Source organism: Danio rerio, chromosome 25 (assembly GCF_052040795.2).
Source record: "Danio rerio strain M-AB ecotype USA chromosome 25, GRCz13ab, whole genome shotgun sequence".
Classification (NCBI taxonomy): Eukaryota; Metazoa; Chordata; class Actinopteri; order Cypriniformes; family Danionidae; genus Danio; species Danio rerio.
In genome coordinates this window covers 3536036-3557826 of record NC_141045.1, presented here as the reverse complement: position 1 = coordinate 3557826, position 21791 = coordinate 3536036, and the positions used below count along the sequence as shown (strand labels likewise).

General features: G+C 37.7%; 1 protein-coding gene across 18 annotated transcripts in view; it reads right to left on the bottom strand.

Annotated features, from left to right (window-relative positions):
• The window catches only part of neo1b (neogenin 1b), a 301615-nt gene extending 291098 nt beyond the window's left edge, over window positions 1–10517 (bottom strand). For all 18 annotated transcript variants that reach the window (XM_087311362.1, XM_087311359.1, XM_087311371.1 and 15 more), the window contains exon 1: window positions 9965–10517. In XM_087311362.1, the coding sequence (XP_087167488.1) occupies window positions 9965–10040 (76 nt within the window). In that variant the 5' untranslated portion in view covers window positions 10041–10517. The remainder of the gene's footprint in view (window positions 1–9964) is intronic.
• Window positions 10518–21791: the final 11274 nt, after the last annotated feature.

Below are 21791 nucleotides of genomic sequence, written 5' to 3'. Positions count from 1 at the left end.
CATGTATCTAGAACCTCACAGCAAGGGTCAAACTCTGGGCTCCTCTCAGCAAGGCTTCTCCTGACCTCATTAAAACGATGCCTTCACCGCAACCACCCTCAATCTAAACATTCTTTACAAGAAAGCTCCAAAAATGGCAAGAGAGGTGTTGGAGAAGTAATAACAACCAGCAAGAGTTCTCTATTCACCGAGACCGCGGAAGAAGAATTCAAGCATGACCCCTGTCTTTCAGGGCTTTGACCTTTCCCAGTAAGAGGCTGAGAGTGAGGGTCTGCCTAGTCAAACGCTATATTGAGAAGGACAAATACTCCTTCTAACAGCAAACAGAAATGTGGCCAATGGAATTTTCCATCCGTTCCGTTCATCTTAGTGGATCCACAAAACCAAACCACAGCGTTTCAACATGCGTGTCAGACGTGAAAACAAGAGAGAAGTGTTTTCAAAAGAAACTTCTAGACCTCCAGAGCAAACTAGACGTTTTGCTTGGAAGGACGCAAGTGTTTTCAGTCAGATTTGGTTTGGAATTAAGAGTTTAAATGTGTCAATGAATGAAAAGACACAAGAGAATTAAGACTAATGAAAATTAGGGGTGAGGGAAAATATCGATACAGCATAGCATTGCGATATTTTCTGCTGCAACACTGTCAATACACGCATAACAATACATATCCAATATGTTATTGTGCTTTTTGGTAAAATAAGAAAAACTATTTCTTTACACTACTAGACAGCGATGTTGAAATTCAGTTGTTGGTTTTTTTTGTTTTTTTTTGGGGGTGAGCTGGGTCACCTTCAGCATGCAGTAAATGTTAGTAAAATAAAGATGGAGACATTGCAGTTCTCGCTAAAGTTTTGGTACATTTTAAAAAAACTTAAGTGAGAAACTTTTCCGATTAGTTAAAACAGTTGTTGACAAAGTTTACCTTTATGAACATAACTGGAAGTTGGAAAGAGCAATAAAAAATAAAAAAAAATAAATCACAGAATATTGCAATATACTACAAATCACAATAATATTGTATCATGATAATAATGTAGACCATTTCAAGGGATGTAAACAATAACAATGGTCCGAACACATTTCCTTACTAATTTCCATAACTTCCTAGAATCCTAAAAGTTCCACATGCTATTTTAACGTTGATATATGATTGAATTGCCTCTTGTTACCTATTTTAAAATAGTTTGACAACAAGCAGGAAATGTTCATGGGCCACTGACATGACCACATTGAGGGTGTTTTCACACCTGCCTTATTTAGTTTGGTTGAATCGCACTAGAGTTGGTTTTCCCTCTGGGTGCAGTTTGTTTGGGCAGGTGTGAATGTAGCATTCGCACTCGAGTGCGCACCAAAAGCAAACCAAAAAAAGCGCACCAAACGAACCCTGGAGCGATTTGTTTGTGGTGAGAATGTGATCCGAACTAAAATAGGCCAAACTGCAAAACAGTACTGCGCTTTTTTGGACTAATCCAGCTTCTGTAGTCCCATTTTATGGGAAGTGGGGGGAAAATATTTGGTGAAAACGCTTTACCAACAATTTTAAACAGAGAGAGAGAGAGAGAAAAACATTACGTAATGGATAATTGGTAATATTTCCGGAAGATGACCATGACACAGTTTAGCGAAATTAATTCACGCCGCCTCCTAAAGCGACTTGCGATTGGTCTTCGCTGTTTGCAATGCATTAAAATATTGTTTTCCAGCCGCAGCTGCACTTCATTCTCAAAATGTTTAGTTTGACTAAAGTGATGTATACAAACTATATAGAATACTATGAGCAGGGATGCAATCAGGCAGCACAGTCGTCCCTCCATAGAAAAAAGCAACATTTTGTGTCTGCCGATTTGTTTACTTGCAGCAGTTCGTTAATTCTGACCAATCAAAAAGCAGTTTAGGAAATGCACTTAATAACATCTGGCCCATACCTGACAACATTTGTGTCTGAAAATGTCTAGGTGTCGGTGGTGAGGTGTCTGAATAACAGCTAGATAACTGTACTATGTCCCGGGTTTCGGGCAGCCACTTCGATTGGATACTTTACCAAAGTCTGCGATCTGTGGGTGTTATAGACTGTACCAAAAAGCTAAGTAGTGGGGATGGGGAAATTACTGGAGTTTTTAGGGAGAAATAACAAAATGGGAGGGTGGTGGGAGATGGGTCTGAAATACAGGAGACTCCCAGGAAAAAGTGAGTGTTGACAGGTATGATCTGGCCAATGAGTAATGTGGATTTTGTCACATGACTGCATTTTGGTTCTTTTCAACTGGTCTGGACCAAAGCAAACAGTGTGGTGTGAAAAGGACCCAAAAAGGCAGAAAAATGCTACAATGTATCATTTATTGCCTTTGGTCTGGACCAAATGAACCGAACCACAAAACCCTGAAATGTTCTACAGTGGAGACTAGGGCTGTAACGATACACCAAACCCACGATTCGGTTCGTATCACGATTTTTGACCTACGATTCGGTTCGTATCAAGATTTTTTTTTCGTGGGGGGTGGGAAAAAAGATTTTTAAAACTATACATTTTTATTAAATAACATTTGAAAAATCTTTATAAACTGAACATCAAAGAAAAATATTAACTGTGCAAATTATTAACAATATAAATAGCCATATTTAAAATAAATAAATAGCCAAAGCTATAACACTTCTGTTTTCTTTGTAACAAAATACTGTTGAAAAACCAAACAGAACTAAACTCCATTGTGGAGATGATTCAAGCATGTTGAAAATTCTTTTTCAATCAAGTTCTCTTACATTGAAAAAGTAAATTAAATGCAATAAACAAATAAACAACTTATCTCTCTTAAGAAAACCAAACTCGTTGGATTTAAGGGAGTTGAAAATTCTGCTTCAGAAACACCATCATGTCAACATTGCAGTAAAAAAAACGTGACAACTTTCCTTTCTCTGCAGAGGAGTCGGGACATCTGGTGATGCCCATCCCTCTCTGCGCAGCCACATTAACAGTGTGAGCAAAGCATCGTTCGACAGCTTTGGCAATGTTTCTGCAGTTGTCGGTTGTCAAGCGGGGTTAAGTTGGTTTTGTTTTTGATATTCCTGACACATTCAGACGATCCCTTACTAAGGGCCTACTCACACTATGCCATCCGTACCGTGCCCAGGCCTGTTTCCCGGATCGTTTGAGAAGTGTGAGTGCGCTGAATCGGGCTCAAGCACGGTTCACTTGGCCGGCCCTGGCCCGGTTGGAAGAGGTGTGCCTGAGCCCGGTTCACTTGGGCTTTGGCGCGGTACGCTTGTGTGTGAGTGCAAAACGTGCCAAAGCCCGAAACTGAAAGCGAGACGTGACTTTTAAGGGACTGTTTCATATGGATTTATTAATCATTCTTACTGTTCAGTGAACGCAAACTGCCGTAGTTTATTAAAGACGAGAACTCCTCAATGCACGACAGCTGCGCGCCTTCAGCAGACCTCCTCATTCCTGCAGCACGAGAGCTTTATGATTGTTTATGAGCGCCAAAAGTGGCGGATCTGTTTGGCGAAATATCTGACTGCGTGTCCCCGCATCCCTAAGGACTGTTTGGCGAAATATTTGACGGCATTTCAAACGACTGAAACGATATAACTAGAGAAATCTCAACTGTGCTACTGAGTGAGAGAGCGCTTCTCACTGAACCAGCGCAGCAGCGATGACGTAAGCGTGCCGAGGCCTGTTTGTGGTGTGAGCGCGGGCCGTCGGGGGAGACGGGAGGGGGGGACAAGCGTGCTTTGGCCCGGTTCGAGGCAACTGTACCTAGTGTGAGTACAGCCTAAGAGCTCCGCACGAGCTATCTCGGCTAAACGCATATTGCGAGGGCTTAAACGGAGCAGTGCTCGTAATGTCGAGCGAAAAAAAATGTTTCCTCACGTTCTTCTTCAACTAGCTCAACTTTTGCAGGCAGGCGTGACGTTATTTTTAAGTCACGGGGTGTGTCGCGATTCCCCCCTATCACACCGCGACACAGGATCGTAGAGTGTCGCGATTTCGGTTTCATTTTGCGTATCGTTACAGCCCTAGTGGAGACTGGTGATTCCCACCTCAAATGCAAACAAATTTAAATAGTATTTAAAAAATATTGTGCGCAAAAGCATTTTAAAAGTAGATTATCCAGTTTGTCCCAGTGTTGAGCAAAATGAAATGAAGAATTGGTTCGTTTTAATTGATTTACCCACACACCATAGGAAGTGACACCATTCTGGGATATAAAATGTCGTTACATCATACTCCAAAAAAGTGAATTTATAAAATATGGTGAAGCCCAAGAAAGCTTAGCGCATCCATCAGACAGTTCTAGCCTACTCATAATTCTTTCCCCAGTAAAATAAAGCAACAAATGACCCGTTTTTCCGTCAGACCACAAACCAACACACTTCACAACTTTCGTCTGCAAGTTACACACAGTATCAGTCAGCCTCAGGCAATCTCCACAAATTGATAAGCAGCCAAGGGGAGAAGCGAACACTTGGTTGCCCACTGCCAGTCACACTTAGACAAGAGCACACAGATAAGACACAGGATGAATGTGTTTGTCTTTGTGTTTGTCTCCCCTTCTCAACCAGCTGCAGGCGGCGAAAAAATGGCTACACGCATCACGTTCGCAAAAGTGCCAGACAATGAGCGTAGAAGAGTGAGTGAATGCAGAGATTCACAAATTTGCCCTGGAGCCTTGTGAATGAGATGGCGCTGTTGATATCCCACTAGTAGCAGCAATGCGGGAGGTCAACTGGATGCGCTAAAATGTCATTCAATCATTCAGGCTGACATCGATGAGGATTAAGCTTGCTTTCAAGACCAGAAGCCCCCACCGGCTTCCCCCAACCACACACACACACAGCTAATGAGAGATGGAGATAGCTACAGATGTCTCCATTTGCGCCGTTTACCTGCTGTGCCAAAAGCAATTATGGCAAGACAGCATGACAATTGTGACCAGCCCCTGCCATTCCCAAAGTGGCAAGAGAGATGGAAAAAATACGTGATAAACCTTTTATGGTCTTTGTACTTGGAGAGAAGTGTCACTTACTGGCTGTATTTACATGCACAAACCTTCATTAGCCTCAATCAATTTAATTATCCTACAACAAATTTCACTAAAGAATTGGATTAGACAAAATCATGTGCATTACTTGGTTTCCACTGAATTCTTGTAACAAACTTTGTTCATGCATAATGGCAGAGAATAGTTTTATTTGCTAATTATTTTTCAATCCAACAGCAAAAGTGGTTTCATTCAGAAAAAAAACATGTACATAGCAAACAGTCACATTTAAAATTACCATTGTAATTTAAAGGTTTGCTTGCCAAGGGTTTGATTCCCAATCCAAATGTTATTTGCGTTGACAATACAATAGCTAGAGCAAACGAAATGTTGACACAAGTCCATCCTTAATTGGTTATGCCAGGGTTTTTCCCAGTCGTGAAATTTGTGCTACTTGAAACAAACACATTTTGTATTATTCTCGCTATCTTAATCATGTTATTTAAAATAAAAGGTTAACATTAAATGTATTTAACTACATGACTAGTGCATGAGCGTCACTTGTGGTCTGACGTTAGCCAGATTTCTGTCAAAAAGCAGAGATGGTACAAAATCTGATGGAGGTAACCACCTTGTAGTTCTTTATATGCAGGAAAAACCCTGGTTATACTGAACTATTGTGCGTCGAATCTAGAGCATGTTCACAAATAGGCATGGGCCAGTATAAGATTCTGACAGTTTTATAACCTTGGATTGAAATATCACGGTATTGAGATTACTGCTCTAAAATATGTTCTTTTAAAATGTCTGATTAATAAACTAAAACTTTTTTTCCACATTGAACACAATATATTTTACTTTAAGAAACATTTAAAATATTTTGAAGCAGTAAACATGTCAGGCTAAATAATTAAAATGAATCGTTGACTTCTGCTGTCTTCATTAGTTTCAAAAACACTGATTTCTTTGCAATTTAAAACGGCATCTTTAGATACATTTTCTGCTGGAGATACTGTTTTCCTAAAAAACAACAAAAAAAAGAAAACGTTAATAAAAAATAAAAAAAATCTTACCCATACCTTAGCAGAACATTTTGGCGATTTTAGGACCTTTTCCAAACTGCGGTATACCTTGAAAATGGTTACAGTCCCATTCAAAAAATTAGTTCTTATGAACTCTGCTTTTAAATTTACGCCATTTTGGTGGTTTGTCAAAAACAACTATTAAAGAAGAAAAGGTTACGGTCTCTTTGAAAACAATTTAAAAAGATGATTTTATGAGAATGATGTTGTGCACTACCATATTCTGTCTTTGATCTATAGGCATGCATGAGTACTTGACAACCAAAAGAACAACACAGCTTACAAAAACTGTGTATACCTGAATGCACATGTACACAGATGCGTAGTCTCTCTATACGAAGTGGCATGGGCAACAACTGGTCTAGCATGTATATTAAGGCTGCACGACATTGGAAAAAAAACTGACGTGATGTTTTTTTATTTATCTGCCATAAATATTATATGAATATAATTTCTCACATAATATTCATTGAACACTTTTTATAAATTCAAGAGCCTAAATGGTTCAAATTCATTTGAAATCATACAAAAAACACAGAAATTTAAAAAATGTCATTCTTTTAGGATTAAACGTCACTAATTCTACTCATAATATTAATGGACAGAATTTCAAGACGTAGCCTGGGGCTGGATGGTGTCCGGTTCGGGGACCACAGGATCTCATCTCTGTTATTCGCAGACGATGTTGTTCTGTTGGCTTCATCAAACACGGATCTTCAGCATGCACTGGGGTGGTTTGCCACCGAGTGTGACACGGCTGGGATTAGAATCAGCACCTCAAAGTCCGAGGCCATGGTGCTACACCGGAAAGAGGTGGTTTGTCATCTCCAGGTTGGAGGAAAGTCCTTACCCTAAGTGGAGGAGTTCAAGTATCTTTTGGTCTTGTTCACGAGTGAGGGAAGGATAGAACGTGAGATTGACAGGCGGATCGATGCAGAGGCAGCAGTAATGTGGTCGATGTACTGGTCTGTTGTGGTAAAGAAGGAGCTGAGCCGAAAATCAAAGCTCTCGATTTACCAGTCAATCTACTTTCCTACTCTCACCTATGTTCATGATCTATGGGTCATGATCGAAAGGACAAGATCTTGGATACAAGTGGCTGAAATGAGTTTTATTTGCAGGGTGGCAGGGCGCACACTTATAGACGGGTGAGGAGCTCTGTCACCCTGGAGGAGCTCAGAGTAGAGCCGGTTCTCCTCCACATCGAGAGAAGTCAGCTGAGGTGGCTTGGGCACCGGTTTCCTATGCCTCCTGAACGCCTACCTAGGGAGAGGAGGCCTCGGGAAAGACCCAGGACACGCTGGAGGGACTAGGGAAGAAGTAACTAAAGAGAGGGAAGTCTGGGGTTCTCTCCTAAGACTGCTGCCCCCGACTCCGGGAAAGTAATTGAAAATGAATGAATGAATGCTGAAACGATATATTGTGCAGCCTTAATGCATATTACACGTTTCATTTTATTGGATCCATGTTAATGGATTATTTTCACAATGTATAAAATGCATCAATGCATGAAACTTAAGAAAAGAAAAAGCTTTCTAATTTAGATCCATTGTCGTCAAGTAAATGCACCCCTAAACCTAAAAAGAGACCAGAGGAAATGTTGATTCTGTTAGACAAAACCTCACAAGAATTTTCCATCAAGTTCAAGAAGAAAACTACTCTGCAGATCCCTATAAAACATTCTGTGAAATGTCTGTGAACAGCCTACAAATAAGCCATCTTTGAAGGTAGCACTACTGATGAAAGAACAAGTTCAATTTTTTAAAACACCTTCTGTTTCACTTCATCCAACCGTTTCTGAATTAAAAATGTGTCCCGCATTAAAGCCGTTTGCGATTCCCATTGAAATAAACTAGCATTGCACCGCAAGTGCGGAGACTAATTCAGTTTGACAAGACTTCACAAAAAGACTTTTTCCACCAAGCACCAACAAAAAAAGATCCACAGAACTCTATAAAGCATTGTGATTAGTCAGTTTACAAGCAGACTATCTTTAAGAGAGGACTTGTGGCTTGGCTTTAAACTCTGCGCGTCTGAAACCTCAGCGAAATGTGTTTCAAATAAACAAAAACTTATTTTCAGTGCGCAGCCATGATTAGTAACCCGAAACTGGCCACATGTACAAAGCACCATTCAAACCCTATCTAGATTGCTTTAAAATCACTGACAAGACAAAGACTAAACAGCATACACCATTGGGTTTTCAAGAATCCCGGCTGCAACCATAACCTGAACAATAAATACATCTGATTGTTGTTTAAAGAATCCCTTTTATCTGCTTTTCATGTTGGCATCAATTGAGAACTGAGTATTTTAGCTAAATAAGGACGAAAATCTTGCCTCTCAAGCCCTATTTGGTGTTACAGAGGTGTCGTTTTACAAATTCACCTCACAGCAATTTCAGTGGCAGCAGCTGAGGGAACAGATCTTCATTTGAGTCAGCCAAAAATTCCCTTTCATCATTCCCAATAGGTAAAAGGTTCCCAAATGTCTGAGCATGACCCTGTCATTACCATCAACAATCAATCATCATTTAGCCTCTATGCTCTTATCTACGGCTCTTCTCTAAGGTGAGGTTAAGAGCATACTCGTGCCTTCTTCTGCAGCATATGGATGAATGAGGGTGCTCTTCTTTTCCACAAACACAGTATCTAAATCTGGTGTATAGATCAATTCTTGAAGTCTACCAGAATTGTCACCTGAAAATAATGATTATGTCATTATTTACTCACTCTATACTTGATCTAAATCAGTTTAGAGTTTTATTCTGATGAACAAAATACATTTATATTGAAGAATATTAAAAACATATGAAGAGTTCAGATATAAAAACCTCTAAATGTCATCTCAAGTGTTCTTCTATGCTGTTATTTGACTTTAAAGGCAATGGAAATCACCCATTTATCACCATAACGGTGAAACATCTGAAACTACACAGGAAAAAAAATAGAAAATTGTTCATTTTAGAAGATTTCTGATGGCATTTCGCATCTGAACTCCTCATATAACCATTGACTTCCATACTATGCGTTTATCCTACTATAGAAGTCAAATGGTTACAGGTTTCCAACATTCTTCAACATATCTTCTTCTGCGCTTAAAAAAAAAACCCTGAAACTGGTTTGGAACTAGTAAGAATAAATAATTTTTAATTTTTGGTTGAATATTTACTTGCATTTAAAGGTGCTACACCAAGTGAGTTACTAAACGTATATATTAAAGAATATTAAAAACATATGAAGAGTTCAGATGCAAAAACCTCTAAAAGCTATCTCAAGTGTTCTTCTAAAATGAGCATTTTTCTTCATCTCTTATGTTTATATGATTTTGTTTGTCTTTAAATGCAATGAATATAACCTATTCATCACCATAACACTGAAATATTTTAAACTACACAGGAAAAAAATCCAAAAAGTGCTGAATTTAGAAGATTTATCATGGCATTTGGAGACTTTAGCTTCTGAACTCCTCATATAACCATTGACTTAAATATGAAGTCAAATGGTTAGAGGTTTCCAACATTCTTCAACATATCTTCTTCTGCGCTTAAAAAAAAACCCTGAAATTGGTTTGGAACAAGTATAAATAAATGATTTTTCATTTTTAGGTTAACGTTTACTCAATTACTTAAAGGTACTACACCATGTGTGTTACTAAACATCAAGTAAATGAATGGCCCAAAGAACAATTAAACCTTTAAGCTTTTACCAAACACTTAAAACACAGAAACACAGCCACCAGGCTACAGAATCCTGCAGAATTAGAATAGAAATCAATACTAATGAGCTGGCAGGAAGAACTGCGAATGGTTACACTGGTTAAATGAGCTGGCACAAACAAACGCATATGATTTACACCGGTTAAACGTTGTAATTTGCAGGGATTTCGGCGTAACTTACCTTTATCCGCACCGCCGAACCGGAGAAAGATGAGACTTGTGAAAAACACGAGCAGCCGTTGCTCCCGCTCCGCCATCACTTTCCGAGGTAAAAAAGAAAATAGAAAAAAACAACCTCGCGTACAAGTTATCCACGGTGTTTTCCGAGGTGAAGTTTTTTTTAACAGACTAGTTACAAAAGACGAGGTGTTTCGTTAAAAAACGCCGAACATTGTCCGCAACCGGCAAGATCTCGCGCACCTCCGCCGGTGCCCAAAAATAAACATTTAAATCTCCGGTAAAAGAGTCAAAGGCGATCCTCTGAAGAGTCCGGGTGTTTTCTTGAACTTAAAAAGCCGAAGGGGGCTTTTAAAGGAGGCATGGATTCAATCCACAAGCCGACCCAAAACGGCAGCGGCTGCTAACGTTAATATGTTCCGACGCGCCGGTGTGCGTTTGTGACCGCGCGGAGAAAAAGACGCGTTCAACAGATTTAACGGAACCGCAGTGGAGTCTCCAACATAAGCACACGGCGTGTGGTGCTGCTGGAGAGCCTTGTAGTGTGTGTGTGTATTGGTCCGTGAAAAAGCAGGCGTGGATCCTTACAGGATTCTGGATTTTTTTTTTTGGCCCGGGAAAGTCAAAAATCACGGCGTGTGGGTGCGTGATGCGCATGCGCACATCTGGAAGCCAACGAGCAGGCTACTAGGAATCCCTTGTAATTCTCTGTATGCAAATATGATGTAAAACAAGCGAAACAGATCTGGCGGTCTCAGTGTAAACCAAACTTTCCTTATTTTATAAATGACTTCGAGTTAAATGTAAATCTTTTAGAACAATCACAAAACATAAAATCATGTTGCCAAACATGTAATGCCCTGAAAACATTTAAATGTATGTAAATGTCTATTTTTCATATTTTATCAGTCAGAAAAATTTTTAAACATGAAATACCTCTTGTTCTTGTAGTGTTGAATTAAAAAAGTGAAAAGATAATGACCATAGATCTGAATCTACTGCTGATTTATAGTAGAGAAGTACATATATCCAAATCCAGAACCAAAACATGCTTTATTTTCAATCTATGAAGTATTGTCTCCCATCAGGGAAGCGATACAGAGTTCCTTTGTGTAAAAGTAATCATTACAAGAAGTCTATTATACCAGTGTCCATTAGCAGTTTAAAATGGCAAACTACCCTGAAGGTCTCTTAAATCTCATTGTTGTTGGTAAATGTTACATGCTGTCTTTTTGTATGTATACTGAGTTTAAGACAAGTGTGCTGTGTGAGTCTAATATACATTTCCTGAAAAGGACAATAAAGTGCAACTCACCTCAATATAGATCAGTGGATTCGACTCATAAATCGAAAATGAAGATAAATTGCAATATACATGTATTTTATGATTAAACTGCTGTATTTTGAAAATATCTACCATAATAAAACAAATAGTATGTACAGTCACGAGCCACTTTATCAGGTACAGCTTACTAGTACCGGGTTGGACCCCCTTTTGCATTAATCCATCGTGGCATTGATTCATCAATGTACTGGAAATATTCCTCAGAGATTTTGCTTCATATTGACATGATAGCATCACAAAGTTGCTGCAGATTTGTCGGCTGCACATCCATAATGTGAATTTCCTGTTCCACCACATCCCGAAGGTGCTCTATCGGATTGAGCTCTGGTGACTGTGGAGGCCATTTGAGTACAGTGAACTCATTGTCATGTTCAAGGAAGCAGTCTGAGATGATTCACGCTTTATGACATGATGTTTTATCCTGCTGGAAGTAGCCATCAGAAGATGAATACACTGTGGTCATAAAGGGATGGACATGGTCAGCAACAATACTCAGGTAGGCTGTGGCGTTGACATGATGCTCAACTGGTACAAATGGACCCAAAGTGTGCCAAGAAAATCTCCTCCACACCATTACACCACCACCAGCAGCCTGAACTGTTGATACAAGGCAGGATGGATCCATGCTTTCATGTTGTTGATGCCAAATTCTGACCCGAGCATCTGAATGTGTCAGCAGAAATGGAGACTCATCAGAGCAGGCAACGTTTCTCCAGTCTTCTATTGTCCAGTTTTGGTGAGTCTGTGTGAATTGTCGCCTCAGTTTCCTGTTCTTAGCTGACAGGAGCGGCACCCGGTGTGGTCTTCTGCTGCTGTAGCCCATCCGCCTCAAGGTTGGACGTGTTGTGTGTTCAGAGATGCTCTTCTGCAGACCTCGGTTGTATCGAGTGCTTATTTGAGTTACTGTTGCCTTTCTATCAGCTGGAACCAGTCTGGCCATTCTCCTCTGACATCAGGCATCAACAAGGCATTTGAACTGCCGCTCACTGGATATTTTCTCTTTTTCTGACCATTCTCTGTAAACCCTAGACATGGTTGTGCGTGAAAATCCCAGCAGATCAGCAGTTTCTGAAATACTCAGAGCAGCCCATCTGGCACCAACAACCACGCCACATTCAAAGTCACTTAAAACTCTTTCTTCCCCATTCTGATGCTCGGTTCAAACTGCAGCAGATCGTCTTGACCGTGTCAACATGCCTAAATGCATTGAGCTGCTGCCATGTGATTGGCTGATTAGAAATTTGCAATAACAAGCAGTTAGACAGATGTACCTAATAAAGTGGCTGGTGATTGTAATATATATATATATATATATATATATATATATATATATATATATATATATATATATATTTATATATATATATATACTACATAGACCAGGAGTATAAATTTACATCATTAACTGACCAATTAACAGACATAGTGCATCAAACATCTTTTCAGCTTTTTTATATTATGTTAAGTAGGAACCATTCATTTATTCACTTTTCGGCTTAGTCTCTTTATTAATTTGTGGTCGCCACAGCGGAATGAACCGCCAACTTATCTAGCATACGTTTTACGCAGCAGATGCCCTTCCAGCCGCAACCCACTCTCAAAAAGTAAAGTGAGGAATGAAAGTTTTAGAATTAACAGTATCTTGTTATCTTGTTATAACACACACTTGTAGGTAACCTTATGGGAAATTTCCCATAGGGAAAAGGATTTTTATAATGTACGAACTGTATATTCACTCCACCATACCCCTAAATACTTAATTCTATGTGATTTATGAGACATTCTTTTCTTATGAGAACCAAAAAAATGTACAGGTATTGCTATACTTGTAGGGACATTTGGTCTTCACAATGTAAGGAATACAAGCTACACACACAACACAATGCCACCATACAATACATTTCAATTTGTACTCCAGGGGCCTCATGTATCAACGCTGCGTACGCACAAAAACTTTGCGTACGCCAGGTTTCACGCTCAGAATCGCTCACGTTTGGATTTACTAACAATGAACTGAACGTGGGAATTTGCGCAGGTTCACGGCAGGTTTCTGGCAGGCGTACGCACATTTTTTGTGCGTGTCTGTTTTATTTCCATTGGCGACTCCTAGAGGCAGTTGTGTTAAATTCTTCTCTACAAAGTGTCTGATCCTTGCAATGGCAGCTGTATGAGACGGGTTCATATAGTAGGTATGTAAGATTTCCATACCATACAGTTGACCAGCTAAACATTAAAGCACAATTTGCAGCGGTCGCCTGTTTTCCCAATGTAATCTGAGCAATCTACCGCACGCACATTGCTATAAAGACACTATCTGAAGATGAATTTGCATGCGTGAATCAGAAACATTTCCATTCAATAAATGTGCAAATAAAATATGATGCACAAACTTATTGATGATTCCTACTTGTCTTTCTCGTGATAAATAGTGGGCAAAATCTGATATGTAGCGGGGAAAAAAAGAAGAAAGAGTTCATCTGACGCTGGATTCGAGCCGAGTTTATGCTAGAACGTGTCAGTACATGATCACATGCTTCTTATGAGGTGCGCCACTGAGACTGCTAAAAGTACTGCAACACTTTACAGATATAAACCACACTATTTCTTTTTTAAATGCACTCAGTGCGATGTTCAGACCCAACTGTGTTAACCGTACCAGCTAAACTCTCTCACTCTATTTTTTTCTTTTGTTGTTAATTCCGGAGAACAAACTTGTAAATAACACCGCTTTTCTCCGGTCTACCTCCGAAAGCAGCACCTCCAATTCACATTCTGTTCAAAGTTTCTCTTTTTGTTTGATTTTGCCATTGCTTTTTCGTTGGGTTTTCCATTAGCATAGTCATTAGCATATTCATACGGGGGAGGAGGCAGGGAGGGGTTTTGCGCTCGTGCATGTTGCGCTCAGTTTCACGTTCATTCGGATGTACAAAAGAATATACGTGAGATTCGGCGTACGCAGTGTTTCATACATCTGAATTTTTTTCTGCGTACGCACATTTACAGCTTTGTGCGTACGCAATGTTTTAGTAAGATTTCCACGCAAGTCTTCGTACATGAGACCCCAGGTCTCCTAGGAATAAAATCAGAAACGCCTGTCCAAAATAATCAGGTGAAGTGTTTGGGAAAGAGCTTGAGTGAATGGGTGTTGTGTGTATGATTAGCTACTTCTAGTGCCATCCGCTGGTTTGCATGCAGAATGGCACCTGAGGGCAAGCAACGTAATCAACCATGACTGGATGTTAGACAAGCAGCAATAAAACAAAGTGTGCACTAATGTCTGCAGACGTGTCCTCATTTACGCTCGCACAGAGAACGACCGAACAAGCGGCACATATTCCAGATCCATCATTCATCTATATATATTTAAGTTTAATTATATTTGGTGTGAAACCATGTCCTTGGTGGACTGCTGAGGGGTCGTATAACACTCACATGTGATTACTGCGGAGCTCAAGTGCCCTTGGGTCTTGAAATTCAGCGTTTAATCAAAGCCGGTAAAATAAAGATTGTGTATGATCACTATAGGAACAAAGAGATACCTGAAGTACTGAATGCGCTTGAACTGTCGGTCATAATGAAGACAGAGCTTCTTTAAAATTCCACACGACAGCCGTACAGCAAACTGACCAAAGCTGAGCTGACCGTGGGTCATTTATCAAACTTCTTTGTGCTTTTGAGGAGGAAACACAAGCTGTTGTTTCTCATCTTTGGTGGGCCGTGCATCTCCACCCAAGCCTGACCGTGGCAATTATTTCGGCGCTTTCTAGAAGCACAAGTGCTCATTCACTCGGGTCGGATGCTTCGTGCTATGAGAATTCATTCTGCAATAGTGAATAATGACAGTGAAAAGACTGAGAGTGGCCTGAAACGCAGGATAAACATGTGGAAACGCTTATTTATACATGCTGGAGAAGTTGTTTGCTTCAAGTGGAGACGGGTTTATAAGAGCTTTGGAAAAAATTCAGATTTAAATATATATATTTTTAATATTTGGCTCCTTTCTGTTCATGCATATGAAGGTTTTTGCACTGCAATTTGCCATTAAAATGCTGTTTTAATCAAATAATGTGTTATTTTATATATATTTTAGCATGTTTATTGTATAAATGTTTTGTTTAGAGCAGAAAAGAATGATCATACATTTTTACTGTGATATACAAATACGATATATACTGTTTTTGTCACAAAATCTTGTCTTGCAGCTGTCCGTGATAAGTTTTTAATGATTTAAAATATATTTAAAATAATATTTATTATTTAGTTCAATATATTTTAACAAGTACGGGTCATTTGTTTCATGCAGCGGATGCCCTTCCAGCTGCAACCCATCAGTGGGAAACAGCCACACACACTCATTCACAATCATGAGCATGTGTTTGGGGTAAACTGGAGCACATGGAGGAGACCAACATGAATGCGGGGAGAACATGCAAACTCCACACAGAAATGCCAACTGACCCAGCCAAGGCTCGAACCAGCGACCTTCTTGCTGTGAGGGAACCGTGCTACCCACTGTGCCACCGTGACACCATTATTTTAGAAAAAACCATCATACATTTTACCGTGAAATACAAATATGATATATTGAGTATAATAATAGCTTTTGTCACAAACTCTTGTCATTTATTTGTTGGCGATATGTTTTTAATTATTAAAAATATATTTAAAATAATATATTTTAAATATATCTAGTAAGACATTTTTATATTTCAAAATATATATAAATTAATAAATATATTTATTTTATAAATATATATTATATTATATATATATATATATATATATATATATATATTTTTTTTTTTTTTTTATGACTCTCTGTAATCATTAAAAATCCCATGGCACTTGTAACATGTTTAAATGTTACTATTATTATTATTTTTGATTTATCTATTTATTTTCTTGCATTGTTTTGTTTGGTATGTGGTCATGTAATACTGCTTCCGACCTCCAGGGGCACTAGGTTGCTTTGCACTTGTATATAAAGTCACTTACCATAGAGTAACTAGGAGTGTTTGGTAGAGGGTCCACCACATGGATCACTTTTGCTACCGGCCTACACCTTAAGTCAGATGGTTGAGAACTTTAAGTTATCGCTCAAATAAGGACTGTTTATATGTTGCGGTGGGTATGTTGGATTGCTGTTTTCACTGAGGAAGCAAGTTGACCAACATCTAAGGGAGCAACAGTCTTTCTTAATCAGGGCAACTTGACGGCTATTTTACAGATAACCCCCTCTTCTCGAGGCACAGGACATCATAAGAATTTGCATCGCTCTCAAGTGCTCTGAATAAATAGTCACTGACTTTTGTTTATGTTCAGAAAGACTATTTAGTTTCTGACTTTGGTTTAACGTTACTTTGTTTATTTTTTTTGTGATGTTTTGTGTTTTTTGCTTATGAGAACTTTACAAGTAGCTAAAATAAAAAGTGTTCGTTTGATTTAATTTGTTTTCAGAGAGTGTTTATTCAGTGCAGCAACCCCCCCACCCAAGAGTAATACCAAATCTAGGAGAGGAGGTGTTGCACACTTCTCGTGAAAGAGCAGGGGTGTAACCCCGGTGTTCTGGCCAAAGTCCCTCAATCGGCCCTTACGATCATGGCCTCCCAATCATTCACATCCACCGAATTGGCTCTATCACTGTCCCTCCACTCCACCTATAGCTGGTGTGTGGTGAGCGCACTGGCACCATTGTCCTGTGGCTGCCGTTGCATCATCCAAGTGGATGCTGCACACTGGTGGTGGTGTGGAGAGACCCCCATCCTGATTGTGAAGCGCTTTAGGTGTATGGCCATACACAATAAATGCACTTTATAAATACACAATACACTACATTATATTTAAAATTAAATAATTATTTAAAAGTCATTTGTTTAATTTGAACATGAATATTATGTCACACTAAACATTACTTCACCAATATTTTGACCCAATTTTTTTTTTAATTATTAAAGACAGTTTTTTTATTTAATGTGCTTTCTACTTTCTCGGAAATAAAGGTACAGGAGCTGTCACTGGGGCAGTACCTTTTTAAACAGTACATATTTGTACCTGAAGGGTCCACAATGGTACTTCAAAGTTACTTTTTAGGTACATTTGGGTACTAATATGCACCTTTTAGGTACCACTGTTGACTCTTGGGGTACAAATATGTATCTTTTGAAAAGGTACTGCCCCAGTGACAGCTCCTGTACCTTTATATACAGTGGAGGAAATAAGTATTCAACATGTAATTATTGAAGACGCCTCTCATATGGAGAATGAAGTCACATCCATTGCTAAGGTGATATTTTTTTCAACAAACTTCCACAGACTTCAACAGAGTGTCATAATCTTGATGCTTCTGTTGGTCTGGTCTATCAAATCTGAGCTTTATTTTGTATTCTCTATTGGATTCGGCTCAGGTGATTGGCTGGGCCATTCTACAGCTTGCTTTTCTTTCTCTGAAAGCATCTGAGTGTCTCCTTGGCTGTGTTTTGATCATTATCTTACTGAAATGGTTTCATCTTCATCCTCCTGCTAATGTAGATGTTGGACTGAAGCAGCTGATGTTCATTTACACTGAGGAAGGGAAGAGGGTTGCTGAAGAACTACTGAGAGATTTCAGCTGCTGTCTGGGCTTTCATTGCCATTCTACACCTCTCTTTCTTCATGTGTTCAACACTTTTTCCCTGCGTCATTTCATTTGAATACATTTGTGAACTAATTAGATTAGGTTTTTTGCATATATGGATTTCTTTGGTTGTTATCAACATCAATTTCAAGTCAACAGCGCCTTTAGAAATATGTTTTCTGAGAAAAATGCTGACGTGTTCAATCCTTATTTCCTCCACTGTACATGAAATAATTTTTAGAAATGTAATTTGATGTGTACAGCAAAGTTGTACGTCTCATCTCTGAACCATATTTGATTAATATTATTTGTATTTATTTTACCATTTGCATATACAGGATGTATTTCTATTTACAGTATTAATCAAATATTTCAATCTCTGTAGACACTATTTGTCAGAGTGGACACATTTAGAGACTAAGCATGCAAACATAATCCATTTAAATATTGAAACCACAAAAAATCGGACATTCTGCCAACCTTCCTGAGACTGACAGGGAAAGGTATATGTGTCATCTATGATTTTGAGTAATGCTCGAGGCTCTTTAAAACCCTTAAAATGACACCGAGCAGCCTTCAATTTGCAGACTAGGAAGAAACAGCTTGCCACTGCTGTGTATAAATGGCTCCAAACATCTGACAGATGGAGAACTGACATTGAGAACGAGTTTATTTGCTGTCAGAGCTGAAAGCAGGATGGGATGTCGTTTGACGACATACTTCGCACAAGATGATGTTCACATTAAGGAAACCAAAGCGGCAATGCAAGATGAAGGTGATGTTTGGGATTGAATACTAATGTGCAATGCCTGGTGCAAAGTATGAACTGGAAAATATTTGTTAAGTGCAATAAGCAATATGCAAAACTAAAAGTATTCTGAATGTAGTCAGATTACATTACCATAAAAGTAATCTAAGGGTATTCTGAAAGGAGCTGGATTACATTAGCATTAAGTAATATGAATGTAATCTGAAAGTAGTCAAATAACATTACCATAAATGTAACAAACGTAATCTAAAAGTATTCAGATTACGTTACCCTAAATGTAATCTAAATCTAATACAAATGTCAGATTATGTTATCATAAAAGTAATCTAAATGTAATCTGAAAGTAGTTAAATTCTGTTACCATTAATTAACATGAATGTAAACTGAAAGAAGTCGGCTTACATTACCTTCAAAGAAATCTAAAAGTAATCCAAATGTCAGATTACATTGACATAAAAGTAATCTAAAGGTATTCTGAAAGGAGCCGGATTACATTTCCACAAAGTAATATTAATGTAATGTGTAGTCAAATTACGTTACCATAAATTAAATCTAAAAGGGTTCTGAATTAGCCAGATTATGCAACAATAAAAGTAATATAAATGTAATCCATTAGTCAGATTACTTTGCCATAAAAGAAATCTAAAGATATTCTGAAAGAAGCTAAATTAGATTACGTAAAAGTAATCTAAATGTTATCGGAAGGTAGTCAAATTATGTTACGATAAAAGTAACATAATAATAATCTAAATACAATCAAATTAAATTACATTAAAAGTAATATAAATGTAATCTGAAAGTAGTCAAATTACGTTACCATATAAGTAATCTAAATGTAATATGAAAGTAGTCAAATTTAATATAACATAAATGTTATGTGAAAGTCGTCAAATTAGGTTACCATAAAGGTAATCTAAATGTAATCTGAAAGTAGTCAAATTATGTTACCATGAAAGTAATCTAAATGTAATCTGAAAGTAGTCAAATTACGTTACCATAAAATTAATCTAAATGTAATCTCAAAGTATTCAAATTACGTTACCATAAAAATAAATCAAATTGTAATCATTAGTCAGATTACTTTGCCATAAAAGTAATCTAAATGTAATCTGTAAGTAGTCAAATTACGCTACAATAAAAATAACCTAAATGTAATCTGAAAATAGTAAAATTGCATTCCCATAAAATTAATCGAATTGTAATCCATTAGTCAAATTACTTTCCTATAAATGTAATCTAAAGATATTCTGAAATAAGCCAGAATAGATTACATAAAAGTAATCAAAATGTTATGGGAAGGTAGTCAAATTTTGTTACCATGAACATTAATGTAATCTGAATGTAGTCAAATTACGTTACCATGAAAGTAATCTAAATGTAATCTGAAAGAAGTCAAATTACGTTGCCATAAAAGTAATCGAATTGTAATCTATCAGTCAGATTACATTGCCATAAAAGTGATCTAAATGTAATCTGAAAGTAGTCAAATTACGCTATCATGAAAGTAATCTAAATGTAATCTGAAAGTAGTCAAATTACGCTATCATGAAAGTAATCTAAATGTAATCTGAAAGTAGTCAAATTATGCTATCATGAATGTAATCTAAATGAAATCTGAAAGTAGTCAAATTGCGTTCCCAGAATAGTAACCAAATTGTAATCCATTAGTCAAATTACTTTGCCATAAATGTAATCCAAAGATATTCTGAAAGAAGCCAGATTAGATTACATAAAAGTAATCTAAATGTAATCGGAAGGATGTGAAATTTTGTTACCATAAACATTAATGTAATCTGAATGTAGTCAAATTACGTTACCATGAAAGTAATCTAAATGTAATCTGGAAGTAGTCAAATTCTGTTACTATAAAAGTAATCAAAAAGACTTTTTACAGTCATTTGTGAAAATGTCATGCTTTCCTGTGCACTGCATTATGGAAATACACTTTACCATGCATGTTTGCGTATGCATTTTGCAAAACTTTGCATTGCATGCAAACTAAAACTTCACTATTAGATCTCCTGTCCTCCCTCCCTCTCTCTCAAACTCTCTTCCATCTGATGGCAATAAAAACTCGCTCCGGCCAAACTCTCAGGATTATCTGGGATTACTGCGCGGTAAGAAAACATCACCAGATTTAATGTGATCACGGTAAGACTGCAAAACCCTATTACTTGGAGACAGATCATGCTATTGAATTGGAGATCTCACACACATGTGTGTCCAGTTTCTACATTCCACAATCATTAAATGTGTAATGAGAGGTGCAGGGAACGGGGCGCCTGTCTCTCCTGTATTAAGTTAGTGACTAAATTAAATAATGTGAAGGAGCTGATTAAATCAGCTATGTCTGCTGTCTGCTGTTGTCAATTATACAGAGTGTGAATTTGGCACGGTGGCAACAGTTCAGCCGTCACACAGACAGCACACGATAAAACCCGGTAAAACTCTCAGCCAAAAGGGCAGGAGAAAAAGAGGCGGGACTCTGAAGCTGTCAATCAAACTGACCCAGAGGACGCCAGTCTGAGAGAGAGACGCTGCATGTAGGACGATTGTCACCCAGATTGATTGGATTGTTTCCCAAATGTTCTCACTCCAAACAGGTTTAAATGTGCGGCTGCAAATCTGTGTCACTGAGCGCACACGCATTTCACCTAAGGTTAAACAGTTCATCCAGAAAAAAAGTGTAAAAGTGTCATTATAAATTTTTTTGACACAGTGACCATTAAAAAATATTTGTAAATGAGCAGTTTTCATATTATGTGATTCATATTTTTAGTTTATTTGGACTTTTGAATTACATTTTTAGACCTTGAACAACTTGTCAATAATATGACAACAATAACATTTAAAAAAAAAAAACAATGAATAATAACAGTCATTAATAAATAAATTAATACATTTAATTATTATTAATAATAATATGAAAGTAATAATAAAAAATAAACAATAATAATCATAAATAATTATTCAAAAGTATTATTATTATTATTATTATTATTATTATTATTATTATTATTATTATTATTAATATTAGGAAAACAATAACAAAAATAACATTTATAATAATAATAATAATTATTAAATAAATCCATAAATAAAAT